Source organism: Barbatula barbatula (assembly GCF_947034865.1).
Source record: "Barbatula barbatula genome assembly, chromosome: 9".
In the NCBI taxonomy this organism is placed as follows: domain Eukaryota; kingdom Metazoa; phylum Chordata; class Actinopteri; order Cypriniformes; family Nemacheilidae; genus Barbatula; species Barbatula barbatula.
The window spans coordinates 21,689,285-21,705,869 of NC_136772.1; the positions used below are offsets into that span (position 1 = coordinate 21,689,285).

Sequence of the window (16,585 nt, forward strand, 5' to 3'; positions counted from 1 at the left end):
CCTATACAGTATGCATTTATTATCTGATCTCTTTCATTCTTTATCTTTATTTAATTTCTATTTGGATATTCGTTGTTGTACTTTCTAGACTTTTGTCTCATTGGACAGATACATATCTGGAGGAAATACTCAGTTGGGTTCAAACACGTGTTGCTATAATGCCCAACAAATGGAGAAGGGATGGCTCATCACAAGCCACAAAATAGTTTTATTTCCATGTGCCCATTTATGAGAAATATGGACAGTTATGAATGTGACAATGGACTTACCTGAATATGAAAAACCGTGTTTCTAAAATTTTGAGACTTCACATGGGTATATAAACCCAAATTTGAGAGATTGAAGATGTATTAATGCTTTTCGCTGACGCCAATAGTCAAGTGTGATTCGCACCTATTGCGAATCCTGGATTGTTTTCCTTTCCCAACTACCACCTCCCTCTCTTTCACCCCAAATTATTTCATGTTCTCTCTTCTCTATCCTGTCAAACAAAGGCCAACCTAAAAACAATTGCTGCTGTTTTAACAGCGTGCTCTCTGTGCATGTAATTCTGTAATTTATGGATAGTCGTGCTTCACTTCATGCTGAATTTTTTCTACATCACTCCATTTCTTCTCGTCTCACAGTGTCTCTGCTCTCTAATGCAGATCCTGGCATGGTGGCAGTGGTTGTAGCAGAAATGTCACACTGTTTTTCGCCTATGTGTGCTGGCTGAACAGATGGGCTGGCAGTCTTGGATCCCACTTCTCATCAAACTGCCCTTTCAACCCCCACCAGCCGTGCACTCGAACCCTGCTCCAGGGGTGCCATTAACCCAAAATCTGGCCTGCTCCCCTATGTTTTAAGCACTGTTATCCTGCTGGCCTGTAGAGCATTGGCACCTTTTTCAGGGTCTTTTTCATGTAGAGTACAGAAAGAGACTAGTTTTTTGGTCTATATATATATAACCTCCTACAGTGACTATCTGACAGAGGGGGTTGGCTTCCTTTAACATTCAACTCCAGAGCCTGTGGAGATTTTCTGTTAATATCTTCCTCACCAGTCACCTATGGCTCTCAAAAATGACCTTTATGAAATACGTTTTTATTTAAACACGGAAGCGTCTTAACTTCCTTGAAGTCTGGATACTAGGTAAAGAAAAAAAAGATTTTTTTGTCTGGTCTGTGTCTGTGGTATGATGTAAGATAAGTTCACATTAAGAAGCCTTTTTTTGAGACGGAAACTAGAAAACGTCTCAAGCTACAACGTGTTTCAAGATCTTAATAAAGGGGTAATATTGCGCCAATAGTGTTTTCTGTGTCTTTGGTGTGTTAGAAGTTGCCCATGCATGTATTAGACACGTAAAATTACAGAAATTAAAGTGTCAGATCTAAAAGTGCGAATGCTCACCCAGACCTGCCTGAAACGCCTCGTGTAACCACACCCCCACAAATCTACGTCAGTTCGTGGTATGACTTGACTAAGGCCGTCCCAATTGCAAACGCAAGTAAGGTGGGCGTACCTGTCAGTACAATTGCTTTGGAACCTGATGTTCCAAATATGGTAAGAGGCGGTACATTTCTGTCACACGACTGCAGTATTCGACCAATCCCTACGCACTGGTTAACTGGCCAATCATAGCACACCTCGCTTTTCAGAGCGATGAGCTTTGTAAAAAATCTGCACGTTTAAAAGAGGCGGAGCAAAGAGGAGATACAAACATACACGGTATGTAGAAAATACAGCGTTTTTACAACCTTAAATTGAGTTTACACATTGACTTACATCTAAAACAAACAATTATATTCGTTTTAGCCGTGTCATATGACCCCTTTAAAGAAACGTATTTAAAGTGATTGTTCACCCAGATTGAAAATTCTGTCGTAATGTACTCACCCTCTTGTCATTTCAAACCTGTATGACTTTCTTACTTATCATATTAACATATTTTGAAGAATGCTGGTAACCGAACAACAGCGGTACCCATTCGCTTCTATTGTATGAACACAAAAGTCAAAGAGCATTACCAAAATATCTTAAATTAGTGTTTTGTAGAAGAAAGTCATCCTGGTTTAAATCGACAAGAGAACGAGTAAATATTGACAGAATTCTCATTTTTGGGTGACGAACGTCAAAGAATGTTTTATATATGCTAATTTCTGTTTACCTGTTTCTTTCCTCTTGTAATGGAAAGGCTATTTTGGAGGTGTGAGTTTTGATATCTGCGTATGAAATAGTCTCTCAGCAGTGCAGATGGGCTCTTGAGTGTGTGTGTGTTTATGCTAATGAGACTCTACAGAGGAACACGGCGAGCTGTGTGTCGCTGTGTCTGCTCTCCTGTTGAATATTTAGTATTCCCTCAACCGCTTCCTCTAATTACCTGAGAACATGCTAATGAATTCATCAGAATCAGCTGCTAATTGGCCGTTTGAACAACCCAGTCTTCTTCAGAAACACGGCTGCCAATCAGAACGCTGGGTCTCCTTCAACGACTCCTTATCATTTATCCATTGTATTGATACGTATAATGTGTTTTTTGTCTTTCACCCGAGCCTTCCTCTGGTTAAGACCGGTTTCTTAATAGCCTAACACCCACTTTTCGAGCATTAGCAGCTTGACGCGTCAGGAATGTCCGTTGGCTAAAGTGGATATTTTTCAGGCCAGCTAGATGGTACTTAGCATTGCTCTGCTCTGATTGGCTCATTCAGTTTCTACAACTGGCACCTATTAAGCTGCTATGGTAACGGAGTCTCATTATTTCAGCGGTGCCCTGTTGGGAACGCCAGACAGTCGGAAAGGTCAGAATGGTGACATCACCTCAGCCGGAGCTAATCTTATTTGGCTTTTGAATCCAGCTGTAATATGACGGCAGTGCCAACAAAACGGACAGGAAAACAAAAAAGAGAGATAGAAATGAATTAAAGTTGTGATTTCACCAATTATTATAAATGTGTCTTATTAATTTCGTAGCGTCTTTAGACTTCTTTGCCCATGTTTGTTTATGTGTGTGTGTGTGTGTGTGTGTGTGTGTGTGTGTGTGGGTCTCGGTGGAATAGAGCGTAATGAATATGGAACAGAAGTAGGGAGAGATAATTAAAGTGGAGATGGCTTTGCTCTGGTCTGCAGGTGTCTTGAAAAACAGCTTCTGTTCACCATCACTCGCGAGGAATCAAAACAATCTCTGTATTAAAGGAGTAGTTCACCCAAAACTGACACTTCTGTTATATTAGTATCACTTAAAAATTGTTTTACTTTCTTGGATTGGAAGAGGAGAAATGCAATGTTATAAACATTACTATATCTTCCGAGGTGTATACAGACCTGAAGCGTTTTGCTTTTATTAGCTTTGAATGAGCTTTATTCTATCTACACCCTAACAGCGGGTACCCTTGCATGGAATTGTCCATGTTGTTTCTACAGTAGCCCTAAATGGACAAACTGCTCTACGGAGCGCGTTTCCTAAACATGTTATCTCCTTCGGCAAAGGGGAGAAAACATTTACATTTAGTCGCTTTTATGCGACTAAATGTTATGCAAAGTGACTTACAAAGAGTTCAGGGAGCAAAATGTCATACAAAGAGCAATAGTACAATATGTGCTAATACAAAGTTATTAGTTTCAACAAAAGCTAGACCACTACCTGTTGAGAGAAGAGAGAGGGTTATTACTTATTACATTTATTTTCATTTGTCTGACAAGTTTTCACTTGATGACGAAACGTGATGACATCTTAGTCCTGTGTTAGCCGTAGTGCTTCAAAAGGGAGGTGTGGAGTGAGCCATTGTTTGCAATTCACAACTTCACTATTAGATGCCGCTAAAATCTCCACACGGCTCTTTTAAACTTTAGCGTTTTGGACCCATAAGCTATAAGAATCTTGATCCATTGAACTTGTTAACCTACAAAATCCATACACCTAAACATGCAAAATCTTACATTTATAAGTATAAAAATTCGAAGAGGAATACCCATAAGCCTTTTCACCTGAATATCTGATCAAAGAATGAGTGCTGGTTTTCTGACTTTAGATAGTTGTCAATAAAGACGTATGGTTTTGTGCAGTTTTTATTATGAATATTTGTAGTGAGGTGGCGGGACGAGAGCCGGGATGCGGAAGAGATTGGGAGCATAAGAGGAAGAGCGACCGGACCGTCAGTGAGAGAGGACCAGGCCTGGATTTTAGGTGTGGTTTGTGTGTGTCGCCGGCAGTCCCTTACGTCTTTATTTATTCATTAAAGGTTCGCCGGTTCCCGCCTCCTTCCTTCCTTTTATTGAACTGTGTTACAAATATTTATTTTTGTTAAACACATTTTATACCATTCACATCATTAGTTTTTGACCGGTAAATTGAGAGCTTTGCCTTGCGGCTCAGCTCTTTCTTCACCACAACGGACCGGTACATCGACCGCATTACTGCAGAAGCTCTCAATTTACCGGTCAATCTACGTTCCGACTCTCACCTATGGTCATGAGCTTTGGGTCATGACCGAAAGGACAAGATCCCGGATACAGGCGGCTGAAATGAGCTTCCTCCGCAGGGTGGCTGGGCGATCCCTTAGAGAGAGGGTGAGAAGCTCGGTCACCCGGGAGGAGCTCGGAGTAGAGCCGCTGCTCCTCCACATCGAGAGGGGTCAGCTGAGTTGGCTTGGGCATCTACGGATGCCTACTGGACGCCTTCCCCGGAAGGTGCTCTGGGACGTCCGACCAGGAGGAGACCCCGGGGAAGACCTAGGACACGCTGGTGGGACTATGTCTCCCGGCTGGCCTGGGAACGCCTCTGTGTCCCCCCGGAAGACCTGGAGGAAGTGTCTAGGGTGAGGGATGTCTGGGCATCTCTGCTTAGACTGCTGCCCCCGCGACCCGGCCCCGGATAAGCGGTAGAAAATGGATGGATGGATCATTAGTTTTTGCTTTGGTTTATATGAACCCTGTTTATGAACACTTGAGCGCATCAAAATGCTGCTCGAATGAATTTTGCTGTGCATTTGTGTGAAGAAGCAAGTTAACTTTTTTATAATATTTGTACCTTAGATGCATTTAACAATTTAAGTTGAGTCTTTTGTGTTGTTTTGTATATGCTTTGTGTAAAGGAGCAGTGTGAACATTCTTCAGAGCATCTCTTTTTGTGTTTATTGTAAGAAAGAGCATCGTAAAGGCAGTAATGTTGTAAATGATGACAGAATCATTTATAGAGGAACATTTCCGTCTCGCTCTTAGACTTCACCCTGTTATTTGTTCTCAACCTGATCTTGGATTACACTGAAACATTTTCAACAGTGATTATTCTTTTCACTGTAGTTCTGGGTTTAATCGGTGTCTGGGAAAGTGGCCTGTCGAGTTTTACCCTGAAGCATTTTCAGCTTCTTCATGTTTCTCTTGCCGTCTTTGTCTCTCTTCCTTGGATGGATGTGAACTGCCTCTCACCCCACATACCATCATATTCAGATCACACACAGTCGGGCCCCGTGGGTCCTCTTTTATCAGCACATTGAGTCTCTGTGTGTGTGTGTGCGCACGTGTGTGTTTATATGATTTTTCTGTGGATATTTTTGTGGTACACAGTGGGGTCCAAATGTATAAATCTACAAGGAAATCAGGGATTCGAAATCAAATCCAAACCTAAAAGCAAACAAAGTTTATGGTTTGTTTAAAGGGTTTGAAATTCTGAAGAAACATTGTAGGCCTTATATAAATAAGAAATATTTGGGATTCTGCACTATTGTTAGAACAAATAAGAAGCACATTTTAACTAAACTATTGTTGTATCTGATGTTCTTGTTTTCTTTGGAAATGAATTTTTGAGTCATTCGGTCATAACAGAACGCACAAACTTTGAGTCTATTGTAACTTGAGTGCATTGAAGCAAACGTATGTTCTGAATTAAATATATCCTCACTTTTTATTTACAATTGTTTTTTTACAGTACTTAACCCCTTAATCCAGCTGAAACGCTGAATGTCTTAACATAAACTTTGCTGTATGTGTACGAATGTGCATTTGCTTTCACGCCCGTCGGAGTGAGAGAAGTTGTTGAAGTACCTTTTCCACTCATCACATCTCTTCAGAAGTACAGATTAAACTTTGGAGCGAGTCTTTCCCCTCGGGGAGAAGTTACCCTGAGAGGATATGGATTTGCCTACAGCACTTGGAGAAAGAGAGAGACGAGAGAGGCCAAGCAAAGCAGTGAAAATGAGAAGAGGAGTGAAATACTGGGCAAATGTGAGAGAAAGACATTAGACTTTAACTATAAGAGCAGGTAGTTTAATTAAACGTGTAGGAAATTAATGTTTGGTACCGAGAAACAGAGCCGTGATGTATTTCTTGGTAATGATCACCACAGTTTGGCTTCTCAGCGTGTCTCCACCCCCTGTCGCGTGATGATTTTAACACGGTGGAACAATCAGCAGCCCTCGGCTTTCCCCGCTTAACAATTTAACATGTAATTCCGATCAAATATAAATCTACTGAATCCCTTTTAACAGTGCTTGATTCCTTGCAGATTTCTGAGATAATATTTACAGTGATGCTTCATCGAAACGTTCATTTTGCAAACGTGCCATGTTTGTTTGTTTACCAGCGTTTGGAAACAAATTAGGTTGTCGAAATTTGCCATCTTTGCCACCATGACCGTGTGAGGGTTAACACATTTGTCTATTCCTTGTACCGTGACCACTCCCCCCGAAGTAAAGAGCGTGGTTAAGTGACAGCCTGTGTTTGAAGTGTCTCTGAACAGCTGAAGCTAGTGCGCCCGGGTCTCTCCTATGACAGCCTAATTATTGCCTTTATTTATCCATGTGCCGCTTTTGGCTCAGCTGGGCTTCCTCTTTGATAGCGGCCGTTCTGCCCTATAGCTGAGACAGAGATATCGTGTTCACACGTGCACGCCTGTCTCTGGCGGATCGACGTCCGGTTGCGAAAATCGCCATGCATTTAGGATCAGCACACACTTTGACCTTTAGATGCAAAAGCTTTCTGTTAATGAAAAGCTACATTCTGATTGGCTGGCACTTCCCTCCCAACATGGGCCTTGTTTCGGATTAGTGTGTTTGACGTAGTGTCGTAGGGATTCGTAAACAACAATACAAGAATCAATGGTCTCGAAAAAGTCCTTTTGGGGGGGGTCGTGCTACTCGGCGGCCATGTTTGCTACCCATCTGAGCAGCTGTTCAGTCGCAGGAAGTCCACAGTCTTTCTGAAATAATAACATTTGGTTTAAATGATTAAAACTGTACGATGACTTTTCTTTGCTATGCTTAAATTGCGCTAAAAGCCCATTTTCAAGTTCGCTTCAGCTACCGCGCATGCGCACAGGTTTGCAAGCGCCTCACAAGCATCTGTGCAGAGCCACGCCCCAGAGAATCGTCAGGCTTTGTTGATTGATGATTGGTCCTTTTACTGCGAGGCGGGACTTCCTTTGCTAAAACGCGTTGCAGTCCCTCCCTATTCGTAACAATGGCAATGGCGTATCTTGTTTGTTATTTTGTATTATCTATGGACTTTCTAACCGTAATCAAACACCCCTAAACACAAGCTTCTCAAAGTCTTAAGTTTTCAAATAGTGTTTGTTTTTAACTCTACGGGATGCATGTACCTCAGGACCCGGCGTTCAATAACCCTTACATCGATGTGTCCAGCTAAGCCAGATCCTTCGTTTTCATCACATGTATTTCACTGCGTTTGCCCGCACTGGTTTTGTGTTGTCATGAATTATTAACAGGCAGTGTATTGATATATGTTGTGTCAGAATGCATTAGCAGCATGTTACGTGTTAATGTGACTGTGACTGTGAGTGTTCAGGTCTCACAGGGCCTGATCTTAATGAGGCAGCAGAATGGATGTGCGGGAAGCACAAACATTAAATAGCTGCAGTCTAATAAGATAAATACAGTTATTAAGTTATGAGAGTGCTGCATCCACACACAAATACACAGCCAGAGGACTTACGGGAGAGAGGGTGTGTGTGGCGGGATACGTGGGATAGCTTGTCCTTACTCATCTGTGCCGTTTAGCATAATGCACTCTTGCACCTACAGTGTTTGGAACAGAAATACAGCTTAAATTGAGAATTGGTTCCATAAAATATATCAAATTGAACTGTCTTTTGGGTCAGTGTCTCGAATTGAGATTTATACTTCATTTGAACGCTGAATAAAGAAGCTTTCCATTGATGTATGGTGCGTTAGGATAGGACAGTTTTTTTTACAAATATACCTGTGCGTGTCTCCTGCCAATTTTAGTTAGGTTAGAAATGTACATAATATCTTCATGGAACATGATCTTTACCTAATATCCCAATGATTTTTGACATAAAAGAAAAATCTGCAATTGTGACCCATGCAATGTATTGTTGGCTATTGTTACAAATATACCCATGCGACTTATGACGGGTTACAATATCACTGTAAATGCCTGGTCCTCTTTTTTTGGCAGATTTCTGTGTGAAATTATTGCGGTGATGAAGACTGGGTTCAGTAAAATACTGCAATACAAAACAATAAGTAGATGACGCATCTTTCAATTGCATTGTCTTGGAAAACAAACATACACGTTGTAAACAGTACAGTCCAAATCACAAACAAATAACTCTTCTATGCTGGTTATTTTCAATGAATCATTCAAAAACGTATTCAGTTATTGTTCGAGTCAGTCCGGTAACTCTGACGGACTGACTCACAAGTGATTATTTATGTCACGTCCAAATCAAAATATATCAAAATACTTGTTTTTGTATTATGTGAGTTTAAAGTGGCCGTAACACAGTTTCAGCATATCTCATGTTAATCTTGAGTCCTTACAGAATAGTATCGTACCCTTCAAATATCAGTGCTTAGTTTAATCGCATTTATAAAAGACAGATACAGCAGTACGATTATTTCCGAAAGCATACGACGCATGCAGGGGTGAGCCGCAACTAAACACAGACACTTAGCGCATACGGTATATGTCCAGAATCTTTTAGCGCTGGGACCTGCCTCTCCATCTATCAGTTTCAAACGATCTCCGAATCCAGCGTTATAACCACCGTTATATAACATTCATCACCCAAATGCAGCGAACAAAAAACAAAGCTGAACTTCGGGAACGTCACTTGTGCACATGCTTTTTCTTCCGCTCTCCTTGGTTGACGCGTGGGCGTGTCGCGTGGTTTTCCAGGATATTGTCCAATGAGGTGAAATATTTTGGATATTGTCCAAAAAAAACCCTTCCGAAACCTATACGGACGCTGGGGGAGTGTATCGAGCACAGAAATACTACGTCATACGTCCAACTGGTTTTTGACAAGTTGACGATGTAAAGCCAACACGTTTCACATAAGTCAGAATGCAGTGCCACTTTACGAATCAAACATCTCAGAACGGATTTTCTCATATTAATGATACTTTAATATAATACATTTGTATAAAATAGGTATTAAATATTTTTGAACATAACAACAAATCATAATAAACAACAAATCATAATAAAATTTGCTTTATTTGTTAAGATTTCCAGAAGTAATTTAATTTCATTGGACGCATACACTTATAATATTACAAATTATTTTATATTTATTTTTATATATATATATATATGTTTCTTGCATATTAATTGTAATTGTACTTAAGTTTTTGATTCTTTGCGGAGGTCTATCGGAGGTTAAGTTTGGGCCACATGATGTTTGTTTGTTACCAGTAAAATGTATACAATACTTTACAAAGGTCCACCATCAACCTTGTTTTAGCATGCCGTTTTAATGGCAGTCTACATTTATTTAAGACACAAACAGAGGATACAGAAAATATGTACACATGTAAACTCTAAAAAAAACTTTTGAACTCTATTGAGGAGACTGTCCTAACATTACATTACATTAGCTATATTCTGAAACACTCACATATCCGCTTGTTAAGTCTGACGTCACCACTATATATGGAAGGTCATGTTTCCAGGTCCAAACGCTCAATTAGATACTAACAACAAAATTGCTAATATACGCTCATAGCGTTGAGGGTGTAAACCTTTATGGGTATAAACCGCAATCCTAACCTTTATCTTCATAACAAAATCCCACATGGCCAGTCAGCGTTTACTTTTCAAGGTTTATTCAAGGATTCTGTGAGCCTTGTGACTGGAGTGTATACTTTGCGTTAACACGTGTTTCGCTTAAATATGCGATGTGAGTAAACAGTGCTCATAAACAGCTGTTTAAGCTGTAGCCCCGCTTGAAATAAATAGATGCTTGGACCCGGAAAAAGTTTTCCTTACATCACCACTTAACAACCGAATTCCTTGGTGCCGTTTTTTGTCTTTTTAGTTTTGTCTGAGTAAATAGCAGTTCAATGGTCAACTCTATGGAACTGACTAAACATGACATGTGTTTGCTTCATTGTTTGGTCAACATTAACTCAAATGTAGATTAATAAAATGTACCAACCAGTTACCTGAATTTTCTTTGTTGTTGCAACTTTAGATCGTTCAGAAACAGCTCAATATTACAGAAACCTAAAGGACTGGCCATTACATTTTCTCTCTTCAACAGCTATTTTCAGGTTTATACTGCATCCTGCAGATTTGAGATTGTAAACATTCAAGCGCTTGTCAACTAAACTCATGCAGATATTGTAACACTTTTCTGGGTTTGTTGTCGTTTTCTGGTGGCAGTGGCAGTCAGTGACTTGGCAGGAGCGTTTGTTGGTTGGACTCTGTTTGAAAACAAGAGGAAAGACTGAGGCACTGGCGCGCGGTGAATCATCCGCCCTGTTGAGCGCCGAGTATCAGGGTGGGATGAAAGAGGGGAGGTGTTATGGATAGATCCGTGCGTTAGGAAAAGGTGTGCATGGCCGAGGTGCAGACAGGTGTGAATCACCTCCGCTTTTCCTGCCACTTAAGTTTAGATTCACTCTGTGCCTTCTGGAAAGACCGACATATGAACGCCGTCTTTTTGTGTTTGGGTTAAATTCCAATTCATTCAGCCCTAATGCTGTTTATATGTTTTTTATTCATTGTTTCCCTAATTGGCTGTAACTAACATACTGCGTGTCACATCCATGCATGTGGAATGTGTATCTGTGCACCGCAAGTGAGTTCACCAGTGTGTGTTTGGTTTGAGACGTAACCCGGTGTGTGTTTGTGAGTGTGTAGCAGGGGGCCGCAGCCTCTGACATTGATACAGTGCGTTGAAGCACAATGCCATGGCGCTCGGCTGGGCGGCTGTGGCTTTCATATACAGGCACACATGAGGAATGACCTTGTGTGAGTGCAGAAAATGGAGCGGGGTGCAGGACTCAGTCATTGGTGCAGAAATGATGCATGTTAACAGAAGATCTCTACTGACATGCTCTGGCCCCTACAGTGATTTAGGAACTCCCCAGACTATAGCCTACAAACACACACACACACACACGGTCTAGATAGTCACAGTCTGTTTTCATAGATAAACGTCATTTGCACACAGTGATCACTCACTGATGTTTCTCTCTGCGAAACCCACCTATTTCTCACTTATACTTATTCTCTCTGTCCCTCAGATTTGGGAAGAAAAAAGAAGAAAAGAGCATGAAAATGAATGCACAGAAGCAGACGTCGGAAATTCTGAGCGAGGACGAGCTGGAGAGGATGAAGGAGGAGAGGGAAAGGTGAGATTGACTACTCAAAACATCTCATTACATCCCAATTCAGAGACCCGGAGAGCTGCACTGCTGTTAAGTCACCATGACATCAATATTTTTTTGTTTTACAGAATTTTGCAGTGTTTATTAATAATGATTTATATGTGTGGGCCAGTCTTTTTCTTTAATTCTTGTGTTCGCTTCATGACGTTTGTCTCGGCCTGGCGGCAGGATTATATTGACTGTCCAGTGGTCAACATTCCAGTCAATTCCAAAGGTCAAAATTAAGCCCCACCCTATATTTAGCTTGTTCCAGAAGCCTTTACACTCAGTTACACATCGCAAGTCTGAAGAAAATCCCATCGCAACTTCCATTTCCTGCCGTCTGCACGGATAACATTCTGGCATAAACGCACCCTTAGCAACCACCATTCTGTTGTTGTTTAAAGTCGTCAAAGACAAGTTTTTGCAGCGAAAAGACTTCACTTCATGAAAGTTGCATTGAGACATATTGTACAGCTTTACTATTTGTATCGTGATGGCCGTTTAAGTACTCGAGGCTAGTGCTTTATCTTGCATACGTCACGCTGAAGGGCGTTTTTAGGCAAGTTAACTGGACTCTAGGCAGCAGTGTTAGGCGTAACGAGTTACGAAGTAATTAGTTAGTGTAATTTAGTTACTTTTCCCTTAAAAGTAAAGTAAGGGATTACTCATATTGTGTCTGTAATTGAAGTACAGTTACTTCTGATGTAATTGAACTAAATACTGTGTAATATATTCAAAAATGAAAACGACATCAAAATTTTAAGTCTAACTTTGAAATGCATCCATCTCACATTTGTATGCTTTTGTCGGAAAATACGAATTTTTGATGTAGTTATTTATTATTTATTTGAATTAATTAAATAAGCCGTTTCATGTCTATCCCCGAATCAATTATACTCCAGGTTGACGTAGGATATAGAAAGTAATTAGTAATAGGCAATTAAATACTTTTTGGACAGAGTAATTTGTACAAAAATCTGAATATTGTGCAGAATATGTAACTAGTAATATTTGTAACTAGTAATGAATTAGTTTTCACAGCACCTTACCCAACACTGCTTGGCAGTGCATTTTGCGATTGCTTTCTTCACGTTGATGACATTCAGAGCTGTCTTAGAAAGTAGATACCCAACCATACCCAATGGCACGAAGTTGCCACGTTTTCAGTTTAATTTCTGTTGATGTTGAGCAGCGAGTTCACATTGTGGGATTGACAGGGAATAACTTTAGAGTGTTAAGAATCTTAAACTTTGTGCAACAAAACCTAATCTGGGTAGCAGCGATCATTGCGAGGTAAAGTCTGATGTCTGTCGTAAGCATTTTAGAATAAGCCGATTCTGTAAATGACTCTTTGTATGTGGAACACAAACTGGATATTTGGAGAAATGTATGTTTTATTTACTCACAATTGGTCAGTGGGTTCCAATGTTGTTTTTACCACCGTTTGTCAAAAAATCCTCTTTTGTGTTCTGCAGAAGACAGCAAGTCCTACAGCTTTGTAATGACACAAGGCTGAGGAAATATGAAAATATCTCCATGGTGACACACTTTAGAATATTAAACTAATACATCAAATGCTGCTTGCACATTTTAAATATGACTGAGCCAAAGACAACCATACAGTTGTACCTTTCAGGCGGTGTTGAGCAGGTTTGTTTGCTCGAGTGGACACATACGGTTAGACGGAAGTATAATTACTCCACCTACATTCCTACTTATAACAGGCTTCACGTCAGGAGCGTGCCTACAAGGCAATAAAATGCTACCTACGCTGGCAACAGAACCACAAACTCATTAGCCTTTGATGCGACGGAGCCCTACACTATTTTAACTTCATCTCCGATGTACCACATCCTTCTCACATAACTCGATTTGATTCAGTTCAACTCATGTGCCGCTTTAAACTGAAGAGATAAAGCAGTTTTGCTGGGAGTCCGTCCCGGATCTTCTGTGCGAGCACAAGGCTGAAGTGACGAACGTTAGAAACAAACATCAGGAGGAAGCAGCGCTCAAAGGAGGTCTTCTTCCTGTAACCGCGAGCGTGACGCCTCATCTCATCACATTTGTGTACGGACATCTGATAGATATCTCAAAAAGAACAGATTTACATGTAATCCCAATCGTGAATGTAGTTAAAACATCTGCTGGCTGCAGCGGTGACATTTGACAGAATGTGATGAATTGCAGGTTTTACAGAGGTGACATCTTCCAGATGAACACGCGCATATTGCAAAGACGTCTCGCCAGCATGTAGTACATCTGCTGAGGTTGATGTTCTGTGCTATTTTAACATGGTAACAAGCGACTCTTGGTTATTGTTACCATAGGTATTTATACATACTGTAGATGCCTCATTAGCAGCGGTTTCTATGGGATGTTATATGGTCCTCTGTGAAACCACCGCAGTAGCCATATAATAAGACAACCAATATTACCTAAATGATAACATTTAATGTTTTATACTACTTAGTTGACTGTCTTCTCTTGACTTCAAGGGATAGTTCACCCAAAAATGAAAATTCTGTCATCATTTATGTTGTGTCGAACACACAGAAATATATTTGGAAGAATGTTAGCGATTGAGATTTCTGGGGCACCATTGACTACCATAGTAGAAAGAATTATTTTGTGTATATGTTTACAGTATATATTGTTCTGTTAAACACAAAATAAGATATTTTGAAGAATTTAGGACAACAAACAGTTCTGGGACACATTTTAATACAATGGTAGTGTCAATGGTGCCCCATAAATCTCTGTTACCAATGTTCTTCCAAAAACCTTCCTCAACAGAACAAAATACATTTATACAGAGTCGAAGGACTTGAGGTTGTCCCTTTAAACTAAAGGAACAGTTCACCCACAAATGAAAATGCTTTCTTCATTTATTCGTCCTTAAGTAATTCCAAATCCCAAAGTTATTACACCGTTTCAGATGAACACAAAGAAAGATAGTTGGACCAAACAGTTCTTGGCCACCATTGACTACCATAGTAGGAAAAATTGCTTTATAAGTGTCTTTGTTCCGTTGAACACAAAACACATTTTGAAGTATCTCGGAAAGCAAACAGTTCTGGGGCACTTTTGACTACCATTGTCATGACCTCTTGGCAGAGCTTCTATTTCTATAACTGCACAACATCCATTGCTGACAGTTGTTGCATAGCAGCGTTCTGTTATTGTTTATATGAGAAAAAATGGCTTTTAATGATTTTACCTAATCATTAGATGTCTCTGTTTTCCATCTCTGATTTTCTTTAGGACTGACAGCTTGTCGTGGTCCACTGTGGAGATTTCTCGCATCTCTCCTTGTGTTGTGTTTATTCTGCCGGCAGACAGGGCGATGGATATATTTAGCTGACATGCAGGGATGTTTTGCAGTCATTATTTTGTGTGGTGTTTGCCGAGGCTTATTTGGACTTGGATGTGTGCGAAGTGTGAGTCGGAGCCGTGCTGTTCTCGTCCATATGCTCCGGAGTGGCATTTGTTCAGAGAGAGACTTTATTGACTGAGCTTCCTGAGAGACACAGAAAAGGAAAGAGAAAATAAGCTACTCGAGTGCGAACGGTGTTTCTTGACCTTTCCCAGTTTATTGTATTTTGGTGATGTACTTGATAATGTAAATATTATTCAAGTTCAGGTTACTTCGGTTGTTTCTCAAGTTTGGATATGCCTGCCGTGGTTTGCTGCCTTCCCATTGGTCTTTCTCTTCCAAATGATGCCTGTTCAATAGTCTGTCAATATGCTGTCCGTTAAACCAAGAAGCAGTTTTCTTACTATACGTTTTCTGTGTGACAGAATTGAAGCAAAGCACCAGGAGCTGAGGGATCGGCAGGTTCAAAATCGCTTCTCCGCACCTGACGTGGAAGACGATGATCTGGACCCGAACTACGCACGCATCAACACCTTCAGGGGGCGCGGGTCACCTTCCCAGCTTCCCTATGGGAACCGTAGCCCCTCCCCACAGAGACCCCCAATGTCACACAGCAGAGATCCGTCCGCAGAGGACCCTCTGGATGGTCTGTATGCCAAAGTCAACAAACAGCGAAACGCTCCGCCTCCTGCAGCAGACAAGTAAGAGGACCGGTTTGTTATTTAGATTTATACCAGTTCACTCTTGAATGCTTGATTTTGATCAACAGTTTTTTCCAATCATGCATGACTGCGAAGTTGTCGCAAGTCTTGCATTACAGTTCAAAATTGCTTTGTCAAATGATTTGCGTAGTTTCAATAGCCGTACAGTAGTTTATTTCTTTTGAATGACTGAACACCTGATATTCAGTATAAAGGCCAGTTCGTGTCACATTCCCACCTCAGGGTGTGTGTTATTTTCAAGACTTCCAAGCGGTTCACAGTCTATCATTCCTCTTGTATATTGTTTTCAGGTTTACTCAGGTGTGAGCATTTACAGCACAACACATTTTTCTTTAGTATTTATTTAGTCTGTACAAACTTGTTAAGTCTACACCTGCACTGCATTCAGTAAATAGATTTTTCTTGTTTTGTATATTCTTGTGTTTCAATATCTGCTTTAGCAGTGTTAATCAGTGTTTATTCTTAATAACAATATCTACTTTAGCAGTGTTAATCGGTGTTTTGACAGTTAAGTGTATGCGTGGGCACTAGGATTAGAATCTTATAATATCGTATTTTGTTGGTTTATACGTATAAATGCAGTAAAATAAATACTTACAGCTCCTATCAAAAAAATAATTATATATATATATCGTTTTTTGGGTGACAAATAAACAGAAATCAGCTGTTGAGCAAGTGAATAAAAAACTGTAATCTTATATAATAATGATTTTTAAGGTTTAGCTGTGGGATCGATGAAGAACGTGAGGTTGTTCCTTTAAAGAAACAGTTCACCCTAAAAGGAAAATTCTGTCTTTATTTACTCACCCAATACATGTCAAATCCGTATACATTTATTGGTTCTGACAGACACAAAGAAAGATTATTGGAAGAATGCT

General features: G+C 40.3%; 1 protein-coding gene across 1 annotated transcript in view; it reads left to right on the plus strand.

Moving 5' to 3' along the window:
* Positions 1 to 16,585, plus strand: part of pard3bb (par-3 family cell polarity regulator beta b) — a 287,217-nt gene that overhangs the window by 204,387 nt on the left and 66,245 nt on the right. The window contains exons 18-19 of the mRNA XM_079465100.1: positions 11,487 to 11,594; positions 15,411 to 15,686. Coding sequence (XP_079321226.1) covers positions 11,487 to 11,594; positions 15,411 to 15,686 — 384 coding nt within the window. The remainder of the gene's footprint in view (positions 1 to 11,486; positions 11,595 to 15,410; positions 15,687 to 16,585) is intronic.